General features: G+C 46.6%; 2 protein-coding genes across 3 annotated transcripts in view; one reads left to right on the top strand and one right to left on the bottom strand.

The window, feature by feature from the left end:
- Positions 1 to 1,511, bottom strand: part of LOC309617699 (polycystin-1-like protein 2) — a gene marked incomplete at its 5' end in the record, with an annotated part of 99,076 nt that extends 97,565 nt beyond the window's left edge. The window contains 1 exon segment of the mRNA XM_082370218.1: positions 1,471 to 1,511. Within this exon segment, the coding sequence (XP_082226344.1) occupies positions 1,471 to 1,511 (41 nt within the window).
- The window catches only part of BCO1 (beta-carotene oxygenase 1), an 88,454-nt gene that overhangs the window by 41,441 nt on the left and 23,407 nt on the right, over positions 1 to 23,606 (top strand). Inside the window, exons 1-5 of one of the 2 annotated variants that reach the window (XM_082366349.1) lie at positions 251 to 5,137; positions 9,144 to 9,272; positions 18,576 to 18,705; positions 20,257 to 20,404; positions 21,874 to 22,021. In XM_082366349.1, coding sequence (XP_082222475.1) covers positions 5,074 to 5,137; positions 9,144 to 9,272; positions 18,576 to 18,705; positions 20,257 to 20,404; positions 21,874 to 22,021 — 619 coding nt within the window. In that variant the 5' untranslated portion in view covers positions 251 to 5,073. Of the gene's footprint in view, positions 1 to 250; positions 5,138 to 9,143; positions 9,273 to 18,575; positions 18,706 to 20,256; positions 20,405 to 21,873; positions 22,022 to 23,606 lie in introns of those variants that run through there. The other variant, XM_082366350.1, reaches the window with a different exon arrangement.

Here is a 23,606-nt window from a genome sequence, read left to right as displayed (position 1 = left end):
TCTTTTTGAATTATGGTTTTCTCCAGATATATGCCCAGGAGTGGGATTGCAGGATCATATGGTAGCTCTATTTTTAGTTTTTTAAGGAACCTCCATACTGTTCTCCATAGTGGCTGTACCAAATTACATTCCCACCAACAGTGTAGGAGGGTTCCCCTTTCTCCACACCCCGTCCAGCATTTATTGTTTGTAGACTTTTCAATGATGGTCATTCTGACTGGTGTGAGGTGATACCTCATTGTAGTTTTTGTTTTTTTTTTTTAATTATTAGCACCTTTAATTATTATTTATTTATTTATTTATTTGGCTGTGTTGGGTCTTCGTTTCTGTGCGAGGGCTTCCTCTAGTTGCGGCAAGCGGGGGCCACTCTTCATCGCGGTGCACGGGACTCTCACTATCATGGCCTCTCTTGTTGCAGAGCACAGGCTCCAGACGCGCAGGCTCAGTAGTTGTGGCTCACGGGCCTAGTTGCTCTGCGGCATGTGGGATCTTCCCAGACCAGGGCTCGAACCCGTGTCCCCTGCATTAGCAGGCAGATTCTCAACCACTGCGCCACCAGGGAAGCCCTCATTGTAGTTTTGATTTGCATTTCTCTAATAATTAGTGATGTTGAACAGCTTTCCATGTGCTTTTTGGCCATCTGTATGTTGAAGACACTAAGTCTTAGAGTGGTGTGTTACACAGCAAAAAATGACCAAAACTCTTGTGTATGAAGAGCTACTTCCCTTCACATTACCATTGCCCTGTTTTCTCATGCACTGGCCAGTTTTCGTCCCATTTTAAGGCAGCACATGCATTTTAGAAATTGTGGAACACCTACTTTAGCTCCCATATCTCCTCTGTTCTCAACTATCAGCTTCAAAATGTGGGCAGCATTACTGGCTAGTGGGGGAGAACATGCGCTGACTAGCTGTTGACTTTGATCAAATTCCTCCACGTCTCTGAGGCTGTAAAAATAAGATTGCTAATGCTCCCTCACAGAGATGAACTAAAAGACAGCTAATAAGACACTTAGCATGCTACTTGGCACGTGTCAAGCATCCAGTGAATGGTGTTTATCAGAGGCCAGAGGACAGGCCAGGAGACAGCTCCTACTGGCGACAAGTCCCTTGTCCCACTCTTCCCATATTAGCAAAGACATGGAAAGCAGGGGTCAGGCTTTCATGGTTCCAGAGCGATGCCAGAGCTTCCTGGGAAAGAACAGCTGCTGCTTGTTATTTTTGTTTATAAAGAGAGAGGATGGAGGTTTGACATGAAGGCAGTCCTATGAACCCCTGCACTGCCTCTAACTGCCTTGGGAAATGCATGTTTTTTGGGATATGCAGACTCACCCCCAAAACAGAAAGAACATCGTGAGAGCCCAAGAAGGCAGGGACTAACTCTCATTAATCACTACTATATCCTCAAAATTTGGCATGTAGTTGGTGTAATTTCTGAGAAGGCACAGAATTGTTTTCCTGTTTTGCTCACAGCTGTATTTCCAGCACATAGTAGGTGCTGAGGAAATACATGTTGCGTGAATGAATGTGAGGATGCATGAACGCTGTACTGCCTGCAGACGACACTGTAGGTTGCCTATCCCAAGCCATTCCCTCCTTTTTCCTTGCTAATGATATCCTGATGTGATTCAGGTAGCAACGTGCTCCCCAGGGGTGACTCATGATGGGTTTAAGGAAATCAGGGCACTCCTGTTCCTCCTTGCCAGGGATTGGCCTGTGGGGGGGTCACGTGACACAGATCAGCCAATGAAACTAAGAGAAAAATCTGCTCAGGGGATTATGGGAAAGAGCTGTCTCTAGCACAAAAAGAGAGAAAGCTGGAAAAAGAAAATGCCTGCTTCGTCCCCATCTTATCTCCTTACTTTTGTAGTTATTGTGCAAGGACATGAGTCCTGGAGGGAAGGCAGTCATTCATAAGCAAAACTGAACAAGCCCAAGAATGAGAAGCCAACCCTCTGAGGATGACAGTGTGGGAGGTGGGAGCCTGGTGAGATGACCCAAATGAGCTTCTGAGCCCGCCAGGAGCCCCAGGTGACTTGATGTCTGAGATAAATGCACATCTTTGGTGTGTCAGCAGATATTCTGTTACTTTCAGCCAAAGCATCTTGCATTAACTCATTGTGCCTTCGTGGTATTGTTATGGGCTGAACTGTGTTCGCCCCCAAATTCATATGCTGAAGTCCTAACCCCCGTACCTGAGAATGTGACAGTATTGGAGGTGGGGCCTTTAAAGGGGTGATTAAGTTAAAATGAGGCCATTAGGGTGGGCCCTCATCCAAACTGACTGGTATCGTTATAAGAGGAAAAGTGGACACACAGAGACACCAGGGATGTACATATCCAGAGAGAGGACCATGTAAGGACACAGTGAGAAGACTGTCTACAAGTTAAGGAGACGTCTCAGAAGAAACCAACCCTGCCGACACCTGGATTATGGGCTTCCCAGCCTCTGGAACTGGGAAAATTACTTTCTGTGCTACTTTGTTATGGCAGCCCTAGAAAATATATAGATCTCTATTGTTATGATCAAGTTATTATCACCATCGTGAAAAAGTCCTTTGTTTCACCATAACATTGCCCCTGGGGAGCAGTTGGGACCTGAATGAAGAGAGCTTCCTCAGTATTCTATAACAAGGCAATCATATCAACCCAAGACTGGCCCTCTTGGTCCTCCACCCTTTACTTCATTCAGTAGAAACCTAGCAAACATCCCTCATGCGCTGGAGCTGTGTGGAATCGTCAGAGTATATATTTCGAAGTCAGGCTTCCTGGCTTTGCTTCCTAATTCGATGTCTTAGCAGCCGTGTGATCTATCTTCCCTGAGTTTTCTCATCCCCAAAACACTGCTAAGAACACCCATCTCATAGAATCATATAAGGCCAGAGCAAGCCAGTACATGCAGAGGGCTTCACCAAGTACTTGACTCAGAGAATATTCTTGATGGATGGGGACCATTTCTCTTCTGAATACACACATGGACAAGAAAGGAGAATACGGTCATGTTTTCACTTATGTAACTTAAGTCTAATCCTCTCAACAAACCCTGTGACGGGGCATCGCCAACCTGTTTTGCAGAATAAAGTGAGGTTCAGAGGAGTCATGTGACAAATCACAGTTTTAGATCATAGGGGCTGAGATTCCAGCCCAGGCCTTCTGATCCCCATAAGCCCTGAGCTCTTTTCTTCTGCACCAGAGATGCCGCCCTTGGTAGTGTAATTTTTTCCCAAGCACTCAATGTATGCCAGACATTCTCCTTTAATCCTCACAAGGACTCAGCGTTCACAACCTAGGAATAAATAACCCTGACATGGTTACACATGTTTACACCAGACGGCAGAATAAACTGGCAAGCTATTGTGGGACTGAATGGAAAATGTGGATCAAAGGGAAGTGCCTTCGGAGACAGCAGGGAAGAAAGGCCAACATTAACTGTTCGGGAACGAGGGCTTTTGCTAGACCCTTGACTTTGAATAACCTTGAGATTTTAATATTGTTACACCTCCGTTTTACAGATAAGGAAGGCTCAAAGAGGGTAAGTAACATACCCCAGACACAGAAAAGGGAGGAACGTGAATCTGGTATTAACGCAAACATGTAGCATCTTCCCCTGGACCAGGGCTTCTTAACCAGGGCCTGCTGCGCAAAGTAGAATATTCTGGAGAAGTTTTAAGACTACTGAGGGCTGGGCTGCACCTTCAGAGACTCTGAATGGGCGGGTCTGGAGTGGGGCCCAGCACGGGCATTGCTAAAGCTCCCACCAGGTGATTGGAATGTGCAGCCAGGGTGGAGCAAAGCCAGGCCACGCTGCTCTCAGGACTGAGCTCTGCAATCCTGGAACAGTCTGGGCCCAGCCCTGATACTACTAGACCCAGCTGGCCGCATAAAGGCCAGCTTTTCTCACTCGACCCAGAGAGGGAACAGCTGGTTCTTTCTTGAAGCAACATGAGCAAAGGTGAGGCCAGTAACTCATCACCCAACATTCATAGCAAGTTGAATATGGATTTTAGGCAATGGCATCACCTAGAGATTCACGAATATGGGGGAACCTTAAAATCAAATACAGGCATAGTTTCTCCCTCTTGATGGGCCAGAAAGCTGGAGCTGAAGTTTGTTTTTTACTATTCCTTGTAGTTCCTGAGTAGAGTTTTTGGTTCCCTGTATTTATTGTTTAAATGGGTACATGAAACATTTTATGTTTACTTCTCCAAAAAATGAAGTATAATTAAGTTGCTCTTTACATATGATTTTTTTCTTTCTGGGCAGTGGGGAGGGTGGTGAGGAAGCTCAGGGACCTTCATTCACAACAAAACAAAACAAAACTTTCCCTTTCTGGCAAACTGAGTTCCCATGCTGTGCAGTAGGGATTCACGTGATTGATGCCCTCTGGGCTCCCCTAATCCAGGTGTCCTAAGCAGAATGCACTGCTAAATGATCCCACCTGTTGTTGTTTTTTAAATTTTTATTGGAGCATAGTTGATTTACCGTGTTGTGTTAGTTTCAGGTGTACAGCAAAGTGAATCAGTTATACATACACTTATATCCACTCTTTTTTAGATTCTTTTCCCATATAGGCCATGACAGAGTACTGAGTAGAGTTCCCTGTGCTATACAGTAGGTCCTTATTAGTTATCTATTTTATATATAGTAGTGTGTATGCGTCAATCCCAATCTTCCAATTTATCCCTCCCCCCCCTCACCCCCCCGGATCCCTTCAGCTTAAACACAGCAAGAAACTCGCTTTTCTTGGTTCAACCAAAAGTGGAAGTGGAAAGGGAGAGTTGAGGACACAATCAGCGAATTAAATATTAGCTGGGACACATGGCTGGGGAATTGACCTTTGACCAAACATAAATAACGCCAGCGCAGCTTCCCGCCGCCGTGTGCACGAAGAGATCCCAGGGCCTAGGAGAGCGGAAAGCAAAGGGAGAAACGAGTGGTATCAGAAGGGAAGGAGATGTGAAGGAAGCTGCAGGCGAGCAGGAGGGGAAGACAAGGAGGGGCCCGGAGCAGTCGCCTTGAACACAGAGGAGCGTCTGTTCACTGTTAATACCGCTCTTGCTCATCGCCCTGCACGATGGATATAATATTTGGCAGAAATAAGAAGGAACAACTGGAGCCTTTGAGGGCCAGAGTGACAGGTGAGCGTTTTCTATAAACGATGGGTGCTTATATGTTTAGATGTACACTTTTTTTCTGCTTATAAAAGTAATGCTTATTATAAATTATTTTTGGAAAATCTGGAAAGCGGTATATAGAGGGAAGATGATCCATAATCTAGATACATTCTCTGTGGAAAACTAGGTGTGCTTTTATGCATTGTAACAGTTTTCAAGGAGAGAGAGTCGTTCTCACTATTTCCAGGGGAAAAGTCCCGGGACTGCTGCAATTGGCGTACAGACAATGGGATTCTAATGCAAATTGTGCTCTATCCCTCAGTGCATGATATATTTGTAAAGATGTGCGCGTCCTAAGTTAATTTCAAAGTAATAAGAGAATCGCGTGGGAGCGCCCACTGCTGCACATGCGCGCTGGGGGGCATCGCGGAGCCCGATGTGGTTTCCTAGAAGGCGCGGTTTCAGGATGCGAGTACCTGCAGAGCCCAGGGTGGGAGCCTCCTCAGGAATCTGCGTTTCATGGGTTTTCTCTACCTCTTCTGCGTGGCCACTTTCGTGGGACCGTTTTGTGTAGACTCTGCAGGGCAGTGAGTGGATGTGAACTCTCCCGTCCCAGGAGTGGTGCTGAGATCAGGGAGGGGGTCGGCTCAGCCACACCACCGTTTTGGATAGATGCATAGTTTTCACAAGGACAGGACAACAGTGCCCTTTGTGAGGCAAGTCAGATTGGAGCTTCTCAGCTGAGGAATTGCCTTGGATGGCTTTTGAAAGAAAAAAAAAATAGCTTTTATGTATATTTTTTCTGATTACAGAGGTAATGTGCAATCTATATGTGTGTCTATATTACGTATAAAACTTGGAAGTGCAAATGAGAACACAGGGAAATAAAAATCTGCTGTATTTCCATCTCTTAAGCACTATTAATATTTGAGCCTATTTAAGTTTTTAAAAGATATGTAAATATAGAGTACAAAGATCTATTAATAGATTTTATATAAAAATACTTTTTCAAAAAACAAATATACACTTACTGTTAACTCTTTATTTTTAAAAAAGGGATCCTTGACGCCTATCCTTTTATGCTCTGGGGTACCACGGACATTTTGCCATTATACCCCTTTACAGCTCACGTTTAGTGACTGCATGGAAATGCTTGGAAATTTTAGAAAACAAGAATCCTAGGACCTGAGAAGCTGAATGAACCTCTAGACCTAGATCAGCTGTTCTCAGAGGATGGACCCCAGACCTGCAGCATCAGCATACCCTGGGCGCTTGTTAGAATCACAGATTCCCGGCCTCACTTCAGACCCTCTGAATCAGATACTCCGGTGGTGGCGCCCAGAAACCTGTGTTTTTACAGCCCTCTGGGTGATTCCAAGCGGGGGACCACTGCTGTAAATCAGGCCTCCCCACTGGGCAGGTGTGAAGCCGAGGGCCAGGGAGAAGCAGCAACTTGCCTGAGTCCTGGCGGCCAGCAGAGGATGGGCTCCAGCTTAGTGCAGGCCTCCAGCCCCGGGTCACGTCTAATCAGCTGGTCAGCGTCCGTCGGCAGACAGCTCACTAAACATTGTGCCTGTGTGGACATGTCTGCCCCGGGGGGCCAGGCCAAGGCTCTGGCTTCACGTCCAGCTGTGCATTCTTGGCTCTGAGGCTTCCTTGGCGAGTTACTTAAGCATTTTCTGACTCAGTTTCCTCTCATGTCTAATAAAGTCAACATGTACCTACCACATGAGATTGCCGCAATGACTAAATGATTTAATCTATTAAAACACATAGTGCTCAATAAATGGTCTTCTTATTATGTCTAGGGCTTTAATATATGCTCAGATTCATCTCTCCCTGCTCTGCCTCAACCTGCTCCTTCTCCTGTGTCCTGGGTCTCTGTGAATAATCCCACCCAAGGCAAGAGACACAGCTGCATTTTTTGAGTGTTCCCCTCCCCTTCCCCATACATTTAGTCAAACTCCAAGTCCCTTTGTTCCATTGGTTTCTCTCCATCCCCACTGCTGCTACCCTGCTCCTGCCTCTGGCCTTCCCACCTCCCTCTGGCTCCTCCTCCCGTCCACACTGCACACCACAGCCAGAAATAACTTTCAAAACCCCCAAATTTGATCACATTCCGTTCGTATGAGAAGAGGCAGATCCTTAGAGACAGACCGTGGATTAGTTGCTAGGGGCTGAGCAGGGGATGGGGATTGACTGCTAATGGGAACAGGGCTTCTTTTTGGGGTGATGGAAATGTTCTGGAGTTAGTGGTGATAGTTGCACAACATTATAAATATTCATTAAAAAAAAATAATCCTGAACTGTACACTTTGAAATGGTGGATTTTATGTCAATTTTTCAAATTGCAAAAAAAGAAAATCTGATCCTATTTTCCCTGTTATGACCATCAAAGGTGTCCCATTCTTCTGAGCACCAAATCAAAGCTTGGTGTGGTCTTGTTGACCTTGGTCTCTTGGCCCTGCTTAACTCTCCAGCCGCAATATTTATGACGTCCTCGCTTGAAAGTTACAGGCCAGCTCTTGCTAAACAGCTTGCACATCTCCTGATCTTTGAATTGGTCTTTGATCTCTGGGTTCAGGTTTCTCCAGAGATAAGAATTCAGGTGTAAGTCGTTTATTTGGGATATGCTGCCTAAGGAACACTGGGAGGGAAGCCAATGAAGAAGGCATTGTCAAGCCATTGACCACCAGGAGTCATTGGAGCCGAATCCTCTGGACAAAGCATAAAATATGCCTCACATTGTGTCAGCTGAGGGCAAGGAAGTGGTGGCCTTTGACCCATAGCACCCCATCCATCTTCGGGTGAGAGCAGCTTTCAGGGACATTAACTCTCCAGTGAGCTTCCAGTTCGTCCACGTGTGGGGAGAGCTGCTCCACAGTGAGAACAAAGCCCTCAGGTGGAGAGCTGTAGGCATTTGCAGAATGCAGCCTTCAGGGAGAGGTGAACGCCAAGGGGACGTGGGCGGGACCCCAACAGCACCTGCAATGCTGTCCAATGGCAATATAACGCCTGCTCATGTGTAATTTAAAATTTTCTAATAGCCACATTCAAAAAACTACAAAGAGGGCTTCCCTGGTGGCGCAGTGGTTGAGAATCCGCCTGCCAATGCAGGGGACACGGGTTCGAGCCCTGGTCTGGGAAGATCCCACATGCCGCGGAGTGACTAGGCCCGTGAGCGACAATTGCTGAGCCTGCACGTCTGGAGCCAGTGCTCCACAACAAGAGAGGCCGCGATAGTGAGAGGCCCGTGCACCGCGATGAAGAGTGGCCCCCGCTCGCCGCAACTAGAGAAAGCCCTCGCACAGAAACGAAGACCCAACACAGCCATAAATAAATAAATAAATAAAATTAAAAAACAACAACAACAAAAAACAAAGAAACAGATGAAATTAATTTTAATAGTATATTTTATTTAATACCACATATCCAGAATGTTATCAGACCAACATGTAATTAATATGTTTAAATTGCTAATGAGATGTTTTACATTTCTTTTTCATACTAAGTCTTTGCAATGTGGTGTATGTTTCACATTTACTGCACATCTCAGTTGGGACTAGCCACGTTTCCAGTGCCCAGTTGCCACTCGGGGGTGGTGGCTACCACATTGGACAGCACAGCTCTAGAATGTTCTCTCCTCAGGCCTTTGCAAGGCAAACACCTACTCTCCCTCAAAACTCAACCAGGTCACCTCCTCAGGAAACATTCCTCACCCTCCTGCTCTCGCCCAATTTCAGGGTGGAGTTCTGTTCCCCGCAGCACCCTTGCTGAGTCTGTTGCCTTGCCTTTAGCACAGTGTATTTTGAGTGTTTTCCTTTGTTTTCGTCTCCTGATGGATGGGGAGCAACTTGGAGACAGGAATGATGCCTATTCATCTTGGTATCCTCAGTGCTAGCACAATGCCAGGCATATTCTTTCTGGAAGTGCACGGATGCAGAAAGTGGTGCAGGGGCTATATGGCCACTTCTTTTAGCTTTTTGGTTTAGGTGCAGAACTGGAAACTAAATGTTCTTTCTCTCGCCAGGCAGGATTCCAGCATGGCTGCAGGGGACCCTGCTCCGCAATGGGCCTGGGATGCACACGGTGGGCGGGACCAGATACAACCACTGGTTCGACGGCCTGGCCTTGCTCCACAGCTTCACAGTCAGAGACGGTAAGGGCACCGTGTGGTTGGCCATGGCTGCCGTAACAAATGACCACCAATGGAGTAGCTTAAAGCAACACGCATTTAATTCTCTTACAGTTCTGGAAGTCAGAAGTCTAAAACGTATTTCCCTGGGCTAAAATCAAGGTGTCGGCAGGGCTGTATTCCTTCTGGAGGCTCCAGGGAGAGAATCCGTTTCCTTGCTTTTTCTAGCTTCTAGAAGTCATTTGCATCCCTTGGCTTGTGGCCCCATCTTCATCTTCAAAGCCAGCAGCGTAGCATCTCGTGGCCTCTCTCTTTCTCTCTCTGTCTCTCTGCTTCTATCATCACATCCCCTTCTCTGAGTCTGACTCTGTCTCTCTCTTGCTTTTTTTTTTTTAATATTTATTTATTTAGGCTGCTCAGGGTCTTAGTTGTGGCACACAGGATCTTCGTTGCAGCATGCGGACTTCTTAGTAGCGGCATGTGGACTCTTAGTTGCAGCGTGCAAACTCTTAGTTGTGGCACGCATGCGCGGAGTCTTACCCACCGGACCACCAGGGAAGTCCCCTGTCTCCCTCTTATAAAAGCTTTTGTAATTACTCTAGGCTCACCCAGATAATCCAGGATAATCACCCACTTCAAGATCCTTAACCCAATCACGTCTATAAAGTCTCTACTGCCCTGTAAAGTAACATATTCAAAGGTTCCAGGGATTGGGATGTGGACATCTTGGGAAGCCATTATTCAGCCTACCACAAGCACAAACCTCCCTGGAAAGGTGGCCAGGGTTGTTTTTCAGCGAGTTCAACCGGAAAAATAATATGCATTCTCAGTAAGGTGGGCAGGGACAGGTGGAAGTTTACAGGCTTTGGAATCAGACACACATCAAATTAAAATAGGAGGAGTGTAGAGCTGAAAAGAACAAAGTGAGCATATTGCTCACCAGGCCGGGAGAGCCAGGTCAGTCATGTCCCTGAGAGGACACTGAACACAGAGCAGAAGGTAGGAAGTGCAGCAACAAAGGTGAAATTCCAAGTTCAGATGACTGACTCAGGAGGTGGATTGTCTACTCTCTGCTACTGGTCATTGAGCTGATTTATGTCACAAAGTACAAGCTGGGTTCTTAAAAGGTCTGGAATGGGTTCTGGGAGGCTTCAGCAGGCTCAGGGCCATGTGGTAGGGTTCAGTGTGGTGAGAGTTTTCTCTGACCCCTGTGTTCCAGCTTGGGCAAGCTGCAGCCACTCCACCTCCCTGGGCCTCAGTTTCCTCATCAGTGAAAGGAGCTTGATCGTCCTCCCTGGAAAGCTGTTGTGATGATCAAAAGTACTAGGTGTCCAGCAAGGATCTGATGCCTGGTAGATGCTCAGTTGATTAAAAACCACCATCATAGGACTTCCCTGGTGGCGCAATGGTTAAGAATCTGCCTGCCAATGCAGGGGACACGGGTTCGAGCCCTGGTCTGGGAAGATCCCTCATGCCGTGGAGCACGCCTAGAGCCCATGCTCCGCAACAAGAGAAGCCGCCGCAATGAGATGCCCGCGCACTGAGACGAAGAGTAGCCCCCACTAGCCGCAACTAGAGAAAGCCCGCGCGCAGCAACGAAGACCCAACATGGCCAAAAATAAGTAAATAAATTTATAAAAAAATAAAGTAAAATAAAAACCACCATCACTGTTGCTGGGTTTGAATCCCAGCTCCACCATCCTAACTAACACATACCTAAGCTGTGTGACTTGGCCAAAGTTACTGACCCTATCTGTGTCTCAGTCTCCCCATCTGTAAAATGGGGCTATTAGTAGCATGTCCCATAGAATTGATGTGGAATTTAAATAAATTAATATGTGTGAGGGGCTTTGTGTAATGCCCGGCTCATCATATGTGCTCCATAAGCGTTAGCTATTACTTTCACATAACTGTCATCTCTTTCAAGCTAGTCGGCAATTATTTTTTGAGTGCGGACTCTGCCAGTGACTTGCTCTAGCATTTCATGAACAGACACCGTGAACGCCATGAGCTCCGAGTTTGCAAAAACTCACAGTTTTTACTGTGACTCAGCTACAGGGTGGGTAGTTCCATATTTCCCGACAGCCTTGAGCCTTAATAGTCCCCTCTTTTCCTAAACAGAAGTTCCCAGTGATTCTTGGGGACAGAAGTGCTGTTCTGGATGAGGTGCCTGAGAGGTAAAGTAACAGTGGCTTCCCTTCTCTGAGGCCCTGCCTCACCCGCTGCCAGGTCCTTCATGGTCCATTTCCGAGCTCACATTCATGTGTGTGGGAGGTACTCTTGTCTCCTTGCACATGTGACACTGAAACTTTAGGGAGGTTAGGTGACTGATCCAAAGTCACTGACGTAGGGCTGGGATCTGAACTTGTCTGGAGTTCGTTTGCAGCCTTCTCTCCTGTCCTCAGCCCAACACACACACACACACACACACACACACACACACACACACACTCACACACACACACACACACATATGCACACATACCTCTGAGAAATGGCAGGTGCTTAAATGGTATCCTTCAGTAGAGAATCCAGGGACAAGGGAACCAGCAGGGGATGGCCGAGCCCTAGCCGTCTTGCAGAAGTATGGCTGTTGTCCACCAAAATCCTTGAGTGGGCTAAACGGGCCAGTGACCAAAGTTATCCCATACTATTTAGACTTTCTAAAAGCTTCTAGTAGTTTTTCAAACTAAAAGTTTACTGTCAGAGGTAAGTAGCTGTTTTCTGTTCTTTTCTGAGATGGTCAGTCAGGTGCAACCACAAGAGGAGACACAGAGAGACTCAGGAAAACAAAGGTTATTCTACCCACAGGTGCTGGAGACAGGAGGCGAGTGGCGCAGGGCACATGGGAAAGACACCAGGGTGGACGGGAGGCAGAAGACAGGAGCGGGGTGAACTCTGAGACCGAGGCCTTTATTGGGGTTTCTGAGGGCAAGGCAGGAAAGGGCAGAGTGAACAGCCTAGGACTGGCTAGTTGAACAATTCAGTGAGCTTTGGGCTGTAGGGATGGTCCCTAGTTGCCTGGTACCTGGTCCTGGGCTGGTTAAGGCAGAGGGATATTGTCTCCGGGGGTGTATGGACCAGATGGAGGATTGGTTAGCTTGCATATCAAAGACATACTGGATCCTTTCCTACCTCTAAGAATTGTCTGGTCCAGAGAGACACAGTCTTGCCCCAGCCAGAAAGGTTTTTTAAGGTGTGAAAACATCATAATACGCAGAAAATTTTAAATATACACAATAAAGCAGCATGAAAGGCAGTTCTGTTCATAATCTGGAATTGGCTAGAACGTGGGAGGAATGGAGACTCTAGCCAATTACTCGCCCTCCCCTGCCTGTCCTGCTCTTGAACCTGGGCGTGTGTCAAGGGTGTGTGCCCCACTCTGCTTTGCAATGATCAGTGTGCCATTCTCCAGCCTAGGGTGGAGGCCCCAGAGTGCAGGGTCCCTGTTCAGACTGTTGTATCTTCATCACTTAGCACAGGGTCTGGCCCACAGGGGTGCTTAGGAACTCTGTGGAGCTGAAATGACACAAACAAGGTGAAGATGTTTTGGTAGAAGGAGGCAATACTTCCCCAGTCCATCTCTTCAATACTTGCTACAGGGAGTGCTTGCTGGCCATTGGCCTAAGTGGTTCATGGCCATCCACAACTCAGCCCTCACTGCAGCTCCTGGGGAAGGGACCACTGTTACTATCTCGATTTTACAGATGGGCGTCTAAGGCCCAGAGTAGCCAAAGAACTTACCCAAATGCACACAGCAAAGAAGTAGTGGTAGTCAGTTATAAACTCAATGCTCTTTAAATCCAGAATCCTAAGTCCTAAGCATTATGCAATTCTGCCCCCATCCCCCACTCCATTCCCCAGCTACCATCTCTCCGCAACTCTCCAGCCCAATCCTCCCAAGGCTGCCAGATTGCCAGTGTTGGTGTAGCACAGCCTGGCGTCATCTCTCCTCTCCTCTTGAACTCTCAATGGCTCCCCAGTATCTAACAGTGGAAATATAAACCAAAAATGTTAAGTACTACCATACACAATTTAAGAGGACAATGCACAGGGCAATCAGCGTTCTCTGATTTGCAGGTAACACAAAGCCAGTATTTCTCAAAAGGTGGTTTGTGGGCTTCCTGCATCAGAATCCCCCAGGATGCTCATTTAGGTTGTGAATCCTGAGACCCCACCCAGGGCTTGAAGGGCAGGGATAGAGCATCTGTGTTTCCAACATGTTTCCCAAATGACCCCGAGCACACTGGTGGTTTGGGGCTTGGGCCTCCATGATTTTTTAAAAGTACCAGGTGGTTCTAGTGCACAGCTAGCATGGAGAATGGAAATTAGTGCCAAACCAGGAAGAAAGGACTGGAGTAAGAAAGTAAGAAAGCAAAAGACAGGAAAATGACTCATAGCCTTCAGCAGAAGTCACTAGAAGATAATGCTTTAAAAAACTAAAAAAGATTTGAATAAAAAAGGCAGAGTGGAGATGGGGAAGCCGGGTGAAGGGTATACAGGAGCACTTTTTTCTGTAAGTCTAAAATTCTTTCAAAATTGAAAATTTTTATAAAGCAGGCATGGAGATGAGTCAACCCAGGTCCCTCTTAGCAGCAGATTTGATACTTTTCCAATAAGAGGCAAAGTCGGTGTCCCGTGAGGATTTGAACGTGTGAATTCCAAGAGTCAGAGTCACAGAGATTTTTTTTTAATTGGAGTATAGTTGATTTACAGTGTTGTGTTAGTTTCTGCTGTACAGCATAGTGTATCAGTTATACATATACATATGTCCATTCTTTTTTAGATTCTTTTGCCATATAGGTCATTACAGAGTATTGAGTAGAGTTCCCTGTGCTGTACAGTAGGTCCTTATTAGTTATCTGCTTTATATATAGTAGTGTGTACATGTCAATCCCAATCTTCCAATTTATCCCTCCCCCACTTTCCCCCCTGGTAGCCATAAGTTTGTTTTTTTTATATCTGTGACTCTATTTCTGTTTTGTAAATAAGTTCATTTGTATCATCTTTTTAGATTACACATATAAGTGATATTATACAATATTTCTCTTTCTCTGTCTGACTTACTTCGCTCAGTATTACAATCTCCAGGTCCATCCGTGTGGCTGCACATGGCATTATTTCGTTCTTTTTTATGGCTGAGTAATATTCCCTTGTATATATATATACCGCATCTTTATCCATTCCTCTGTCAATGGACATTTAGGTTGCTTCCATGTCTTGGCTATTGTGAACAGTGCTGCAATGAAGATTGGGGTGCATGTATCTTTTTGAATTATGGTTTTCTCCAGATATATGCCCAGGAGTGGGATTGCTGGATCATATGGTAGCTCTATTTTTAGTTTTTTAAGGAACTTCCATACTGTTCTCCATAATGGTTATACCAATTTACATTCCCACCAACAGCAGAGTCACAGAGAGTTAGAGGCACAAATCCTCTCCAAAGCTGACTTTTTCAACTGTTGTAGCTCCAAGGTAGTCTTTTGGAAAGTTTGCTTTAAAGTTTTTTTAATTAAAAAAAAAATATGTGTGTATCTCCCACCCCACCAAATAATCACACTTGACCCAGTTCTGGAAGATCCCAGGCGGGAACGCGTCTGTTTACTTGTGTCCCTTTAGAAGGAATGTGGTTAATTGGGCTCCCGAGAGCAGGGTGCTAGAGAACGCTCTGTGCCTCCTTCTTTAATATGAACCTCAAAGTAAGTGTCAGCCTTGAGCAATTCCAGAGACACATTTCCTCACGGCCCTCTGAGTGCTCCCTGCTCTGGGGCTAGTTGTTTGTAGGATATGGGCTGCCTGTCGACAACCAGCCTGGGCTGGGTGTTTATGTTTCATATGAACAGAATTCAGCATTTTAGGCAAAGCACATTAGCCAGTACCTATGGGTGGCAGCCCTCAGAGAGAGTGACCGCCAAGGGCAGGCTGGCTCAAGGGGAGACCAGAGTGGCCTTAAAGCTGGTCCTGTGTAGCATGAAGACCAGTAGGTGTGGCCTCACCAGCCCCCAGGTGAGTCTTCCTGCCTCCAGGATTTTGGAGAATTCAGAACTGCAGCCATCACTTATCATGTGCATGCTGAACGCCAGGGAGCCAAACTCCTTCTATCGTCCCATCTCATTTAAAACTGCCAACCCTAGTTGGGGAGGACTGTATGATCCCCAGCTTCCAGTTGAAGAAACTGAGGTTCAGTGACAAAGGGACTCACCCAAGGTCACATGGCTTGGATGGGGACTTGCCCAGAGCCAAAGCCTTGCCCCAGCTACCTACTATATCTGACTAGCATATGTAGCTTTTTATTGAGCACCTACTATGTGCTAAGTGCTTTACAGGCCTTAAATGTTATAGCAGCTCTGTGAGGAAGGTATCAGGATTCTCATGTCACAGCAGAGGGGACTGAGGCTTGCCTCTGACACAGGGTCAAGTGCATGGCCGGTAGATGATGGAGCAAGGATTCATATCCACGTGGAGACTTGAACTTACTTGGGGTGGAGATCTTGCCTGTCCCACTCACCATTACATACTCACATCCTGGCCCATCCAGGTGTTTAACAAATAGTGATCAAATGCATGAACCCCGGGCCCAGTTAGCCCCAGAGCCCGTGCTCCTAACCATTCCTCCATGTTCCTTTCCGCTGCCCCAGGAACAAAGCTCCCCCCACCAAATATCTCAGAGATACTAATGTACAGTAGCCACCCCTGAAAAGATGCTTGCAAAGAGGACAGATGATTATCTGACACACAGTTTACCTCCTGAAGACTGGAGAAAGCACCAGAAAGTCTTTCATGGTCTCTTCTAATTTTATCATGACGAGTGTTACCATTATTGTTGTTGTTGCCACTTAAATGCACAGGTTGGAGTCATCACTGCTGAAACGTACACTCACATCCTTTGGAAACAGAGGTGAAAACGCAATCCTGAGGGCAAAACTAACCAAGACTTTCAGAAGTCAAGATAGTGGTTCCCCTGCAGGGTTGGGATCGGGGAGGCTAGTACAGGATGAGATATGAGCGGCCTTCCCAAAGGCTGCTTACATTCTGTTTCTTGATCAGGAAGTAGTTTATATGGGTAGGTTTAGTTTGTGAAACTTCACCACACCATACAGTTATGATAGCATATTTCTATAGGTATATTTTTAATAACAAGGATCAGATAGAATGGTCAATTGACATGGTCGCTGTGTCAGGATCTTCCAGTTGCCAGCTTTTGAGTCCAGTTTACCACTCGCTAGCTGTGTGGCTTAAGGCAAGGTACTTAACCTCTCTGTGCCTCAATTTATTAGCTGGGAAATGGGCCTGCAGGGTCATGAGTGCCCAAGCCCTTTGCACTTCATTTTGTAAGAAATTTGAAACCTTCAAGCATTGTTTAAATTTTGTTTTATTTGGCTGTTAATTAGTAAATGACATTAAGTTGATTTTTTTTCCCCTAAAGAATACATTTCTTAGAGTCTTCTACACACTTCTTATGTTCAGAGGATTAAACCAGATAATACACATAAAGTGCCCTCACAGTGATTAGCACACACATGCTCAATAAATGTTAGCTCTTAGTTTCATTTCCTCTCCTGAAAATATAAAAATGCCCTGGGCAAGAATTTCTTGGGATTCAGTCTCTTCTTGAAGCCCATCATTGTGACAGTAGATACATGATGGGCGTTTCTCTGATGAAGCTCTTTTTTATGGGAACAAACTGTCACTATGTCCTGGGCCCTACTTTTTTGCATATTATAATTGTACCAACCCTGGAAGCATAGGTTATACTACAGCAAGGAATGTGTTCTCTGGAGGGGAAAAGTCAACATAATGTCATTTGCTAACTAATGGCAAAATAAAATGAAACAAAAACCCTAGAGGTTTCAAATTATCCACCAAATGAAGGTCAAAGGCCTCAGTATTCACAGCCCTGAAGACTTAGTAAGGTCCCCACCTGACCCCCAGCCTCATCTCATTCCTGCTGCCCCCAAGTGCCCGGTGCTCCAGCCCACACTGACTTAGCCCTTCCAGGAAGTGGGCTGTGCACCCCACCCCCAGGTCTTTGCTTACAGACTTTCTGGGGAGAGTCCATGGGAACACCTGACCCTCTCTCCTAGCCCCACCTCCCGGATCTGTTGCAGTTCAATTCTACTCGTCTTTCAAGGGCTTTTTCAAGTGCTACCTCCTCTGTGAAGCCTCTCCTGACTCACCCACACCCACTTATGAAGAGTATATGTATCTCTCTCCCTCCATATCTCTCTCCCTTCTTCCCTCTCCCCTCTCTCCTCTCCCCTCTCTCCTCTTCCCTCCCCCTTCTCTCCCCAGAAGGAACCTGTGAATATCTTATATGCTATTCTACATGGTAAAAGGGTCTTGCAGATGTGATTAAGTTAAGGACCCTGAGATGGGGAGGTTGTCCTGGATTATCAGGGTAGGCTCGGTGTAGTCATAAAGGAAAGAGGAAGGCAGGAGGGTCAGAGTCAGAAAAGATGTGACAGCAGAATCAGAGGTCAGAGTGATGCAGCCACAAGCCAAGGAATAAAGGCAGCTTCTAGATTCTCCCCTAGAGCCTCCAGGAGGAACTAGCCCTGCTGACACTTTGATTTTTGCCTTGTAAAACCCATTTCAGATGATGTCTTCCAAAACAGTAAGATAACAAATTTGTGTTGTTTTAAGCCACTACATTTATGATAATTTGTAACAGCAGCCATAGGAAATTAATATAAGTCTAGAACCATCTGGTATATTTTCAGGTTGGTCTTGGTGGACTGGTCAAGAGTCCATGCTTTTCTGGAGTGAGTCAGATTCTCTGCAGTGTCACCAACACATGTACTGACCCTCTGCTGTGTGCAGAATTGGGTATAAGGGTGCTCCCTGGTTGCAAATAGATACGAAATGTTACTCCAGGGACTAAATTGTCAGTGTAGGGCTCCCAGAACTGAACTGGGCCCTGGAGAAACCTAGCCTAAGTACGGGCCTTCTGGACCAATCCTCCAAATCTGGACCTTACCTGGAAGGATACAAATATGGTGGAAGGGGTGGTTGATGGCCTGGGTCGGCACCTCTCTGGGTGATGCTGGGCAAGGGGATGGAACATTTCTGAGCCTCAGTTCCCTCATACGAAGATGGAGCTGGGAACAGGAATACTTACCTGGACATACTGTTGTGAGTCTCAACCTTGCCGAAATGTGTGTGAGAGTTCCCTCCAAATGCTTGTTGTATCTAGCACACACATTAAAGGGACTGTCCCAGTGAACTCCCTCCCCACCCACTGCCCATCAAATCCCTGGAATGGCTGAAATCAACTTCAAAGCCCTGTAAAGGTGTCAGTCTGGGATGATTCTGCTGCTTCTCTTTCAGGTGAAGTCTATTACAGGAGCAAATACCTGAGAAGTGATACCTACAATGCCAATATTGAAGCGAACAGGATTGTGGTGTCAGAATTTGGAACAATGGCCTATCCGGACCCCTGCAAAAACATATTTTCCAAGTAACTGTCCATTTTGAATCTAGTCCTGCTTTCCAATGTCCTTTACAGTCAAAACAAGCAGCGTTTGCTCCTGACGGTTGTCTTTAGGTTGGGTGGAAAATTTCCCGTGATGGCCTTTGACCATATACGCTGCGCAGTTTTTGATCACTGATAGCAAGAGAGGCAAAGAGCACCTGACAGATTGTTAGGTATTCTCCCACATAGCTGGTGGGGGAGCACTTTGGAATTATCTATCAAAATTACACATGCACATTCCCTTCAGTCCAGAGGGGTACTTGCTTGTGTCTGAAATGACAAATGTACAAGGTTATTCATGGCTGAATTATTTGTTATGACGAGGAACTGAAAATAACTCAAATGATCATCAACAGAGGAGTGGTTAAATAAATCACAGTAACACTACAGGAAAATACCAGGCAGGTATAAATAAAGGAATGAGGATGCTCTCTACGTTTCAAATGAAAGATTTCCAAGATATACTGTTAAGTGGAAAAAAAAAAAAAGCAAAGTGTAGAAAGAGCATATAATATGCTATAATTTGTGTAAGAAGGCAGGGGGAAATCTAGATTTGTTTTCTGGAAGGATGCATGAGGGAGGTGGGGAACTGATGAGAGGAAGGATGGGGGAAATTTTCAGTTGTATACAGTTAAAATCATCTGGGTTGTGATGCATATGAATGTATTACATACATGTTCAACACTTAAATTGTTGGCCAGGGAATCAGGCCAGCCATCAGTACCTCCTTTCTGATACTCTTTAGACATAGAAGGGTTGTGAAATGTCTTAGGGGTAGGCTGGCCCAGAGAGGGAAGCTGGCTTCTGCTTTTCCAGAACTGACATCATCTCTCCAGTCCTAGTGTCCAGTGCTGAGTCCGGCACACAGCAAGCAGGGAACTCCCATTCCCTGCTGGGGGAGGAGCCTGGGGGAGGGGGAGGGAATGAATTTAAAAGCGCAGCCTGTGGGGCCTCCTTGCTGTTTTACTGTTTGCCAGTAGGGGGAGCACTAACCAGTACACGGGCTCAGGACTTCCTGCTTTGAGTTTGCCTTCTAATCAAATGATCAGTTCTTAACTCATAATTAGTTTGCTTTTCTTTTTCAAAAATCTAATATCCTGGACAAAGCTGGGTAACCAGGGTGGGCTCACATTCCTGCCCAAAGCAGAGATTAGCTGTTTTGCTAGTCTTTGGGGGGCCATTATGGGTATGACTATGATTTCTGTAGAACTTCTTAAAATACTTCAGAACAATCCACCAGCTCTTGATGGCTCTGGTGCAGGAGACTTTTGGATTTGGGGGGACCAGGAGGGCTCAGCGGGCAGCCTTGTTGTCCCAGTTGACTCCCTCCTTAGCTGATTGAATGTGGTGGTATTTTTGGGTAACTTGATCTCTGAGTCCTCAGGATTCCTCAAGGGACCCATTGGGACCCAGTACTTTTTCTCCCTTAGTTGAAGCAGAGTGTTTTAAGTGGTGGGAAAACTAAAACCATCTCGAGTAGAACTTTCCAGCTGGGTGGACACAGCCATTGACCCCGTTGACTTGCTTCCTCCCCAGAGCTTTCTCCTACCTGTCCCACACCATCCCTGATTTCACAGACAACTGTCTGATCAACATCATGAAGTGTGGAGAAGACTTCTATGCAACCACGGAGACCAATTACATCAGGAAAATCAACCCCCAGACCCTGGAAACCCTGGAGAAGGTATCAGTAAATCTACAACCAGCCTCAGTTCCTGACTCAAGAAAGGGACCCCCTGCAGGAGGCCAGGAGCCTGCAGTAACTCACAGAGGAGCCCTCCTCTGATGCCCTTGGGTCTTGGGCTCTCCCAGCTCAGCACTTAGCACTAGATTCTAAGCTTCCTTACAGCAGGACTGTGCCCTGTCATCTTTGTGTCTGTATTCATTCCTAGGGCTCCCATAACAAAGGAATACAACAGAAATGTATCCTCTCACAGTTCTGGAGGCTGGAAGTCTGAAATCAAGGTATTGGCAGGGCCATGCTCTCTCTGAAGTTTCTAGGGGAGGATCCTTCTCTGCCTCTTCCAGCTTCTGGTGGTTGTTCCTTGGTTTATAGGAACAACCAATGATTGTTGTAATCCAATCTCTTGTAAAGCTACAAATCATTGTATGAAGGCCCACCCTAATCCAGAATGACCTCTTTTTAACTTGATTACATCTACAAAGACCCTATTTCCAAATTTAGGCACCAGGAGTTAGGACTTCAACATATCTTTTTGGAAGATCCAATTCAACCCCTAACAGTGTCCATAGTCCTTGGCACTGAGTGGCACCTCAATGGAAATTTGAATGAATGACTATACTGGGCCACCCAGGACTCCCAGCAGCCCTGCCTTCTATTGACCTGAAGAGGGAGGCATTAGGCACAGAGCAAGGGCGCAAAAATCAGAGCCCAAGCAGATACCTTTCCTGGGTAGAATCAAGTCTACATTTTCGTGAAGATCAATAGACCCACTTTCAATTTTCTCCAGCTGGCAGTTCAAAGCCTGGCTGTCTTTGCAATACAATTTAACGAGGAGAGAATGAGGTATCGCCTGACTTTTGGCTGGAGGAGGTTGTGCTATTCTGGGGGAAGAAGGGCGGGCAGTTGGTTCCTGGGCCACCCCACTGCTCTATGGTTGTGGCTTGTTTGGAGTCGGGGTCATTATTGAGCTCATTAGTCTCCTTTCCCTTTGACCAAATGTTTTTGTAACCTTTCTGTTCCCAGAATAACCCTATGAGAGAGGGCTGGAGATTTATGCCTCTGTGGGATGCAAAAGGGGAGAATTTAAATAGCTTCACCAAAGAAGTGGCCAAGATTAGCCCTAAGGCTGCCTCTATGCCCAAGTTGTTACTTGGAGCTCTCTGCAGTGAGGCGTCCTGTTTCCATGCTGAGGCCACCCGGCAAGGCCAGGTGACAGGCTAGGAGCGACTGTCAGAGAAAACACATGTAGCTCACCAAGTCCCCTGCAGCCTATTAGCTGTGTGAGGCCCCCTCGAGGTTACATCAGGTTGCAAGAGGAAACATCTCCTTTAAAGGTGATGTCTGCCTTATTTTCAGATCAGGAGATGTGCAAAAATAACCATCATCTCTCTGAATCTGGAGTCAGTCAGCTTTTCACAGGATTTCACCCTCTCCCCTTTTAAAAACCAGGTGGCTGTCATGTTTTGCAGGTTGATTATCGTAAACACGTGGCTGTAAATCTGGCGACATCACATCCTCATTATGATGACGCTGGAAATGTTCTCAACATTGGCACGTCCATCGTGGACAAGGGGAAGACAAAATATGTGATCTTTAAGATCCCTGCCACAGTATCAGGTGGGTCATTCTGGGGGTGTAATGGAGTACAGACACCAAGGTGGCTCTTTCGGAAGAGTTCTGATTTTGGTTGATAACACAACACTCAATCTGACACTTGCCTGCACAGATGATTCAGAGGACCGTGAACTCACTTTTCTCCTTTAGGAGAAAAGAAATGATGCTAGGCTTCCTTTTGGAAGAAGTGAATCCCTTTGCTATTCCAACCTCCTTTTCTTTAGGTTCCTGTTCATTAATTCATTAATTTATCCATTATTCATTAATCATCTACCTATCAATCCATCCATTAATCTATTCATCATCCATCCATCCATCCTTCCTTTCTTTCATTCATTTTTTAGTTTTCTGACAAACCTCTGTATGTCAGGGCTGTGCTGTCCTCTTTCATCCCAGCCCCTGAAGCCAGGCTCCCAGGGTTGTTCAGGGAGCTCAGCCCTGCTGGCACCCACTCCACATCCCCACCCTGTTCTGCGGGCCTTCTGGACCGTCTCCATTTAGGGGCAGGAACCTGGCGTGGAGCCCAGGCCGACTGTGACTGTGTGTTCCTGAGGGGGAGGAGGGCGGGGCTCCTAGCCCTTATTTGTCCAGGACCCTCTTGGGAACCACACCCAGGAGACCAGGCCTCCAAGAGTGGCTGCGCGGGCTCAGGAGACAGTACAGAACTATGAGGGTGCTTGGCTAGACCTTCTGGTTTAGGAAGGCCGGTTTCCATCTGTGATCCCTGCTGGCCCCCCTCCCTCACAGTCCCGTAGAGCTCCCTCCCACCCCCGAGCAGATTCCAGGCTCTGCTGGCAGATGGGAGCCCCCAAGGTCAGAAGGTACAATGCTTTTGTTAAATGGAACTCCCATTAATTAAGCCAATAAAGGGATATAAGGGCCCTTTGGGATCCTAGAATGCAGACCTGGGGGTGGTCTAGGCATTTGAGTTTGCCACCTCATATTACAGAGGACTGTGGGCCCCAGGGGGATCAGATGACATGTCCACGGCTCACAGGAGGTACCCTCTGCACACCTGGTCCAGGCTGGCAGCTTCGCTGGGATTCACACCTGTGTCCTGCCTCCCAGGCCAGGGTGACTTTCCTTTCAGTTTGCTTTGTGTGCCATTTGTTTGGTGAAGAAAAGAACTACCCCACAAACCCAGAGCATCCCTCCCACCAGCCAGCTGTTTACAGTGTGCACAGGTGGCCACAAGAAAGGTGGGGACGCTTGCATGTAACTCATTATAACCCAGCCCCAGGCCTGGGTGGGGAGGCCTTTTGGCCAGCGAGTGACTCATCCTTGCAGAGGAATAAGAAAGCACCTTCGTGGTGGATGCTGAGCAAGGTACTTGGACTCCTGCAGGATTTCCTTTGGTCTCTCCCTGCCCTCTAATAACAGAGTAGGCAGTCAGGCTAAGGGGCCTGTGTCTTTTCGGCTTAACCCTGTGCCTTTGGCTGTAATGATGGAGCGTCCCCCCAAGCCCTAGTTTCCCACCTGTAAAATGGGAATCCTACAGCCTACCTTGACTGTCACAATCTGTCACATTACCATAGGCACTTAGTCTCATTCCCAGGTGTTTCAGAACGGGCAATGCCAAAAGAAATTC

The sequence above is a fragment of the Balaenoptera borealis genome (assembly GCF_965194805.1).
Source record: "Balaenoptera borealis genome assembly, chromosome: 19".
Classification (NCBI taxonomy): domain Eukaryota; kingdom Metazoa; phylum Chordata; class Mammalia; order Artiodactyla; family Balaenopteridae; genus Balaenoptera; species Balaenoptera borealis.
Note: the sequence above shows the minus strand (reverse complement) of the source record. Positions and strands in the feature narration are given on the sequence as shown.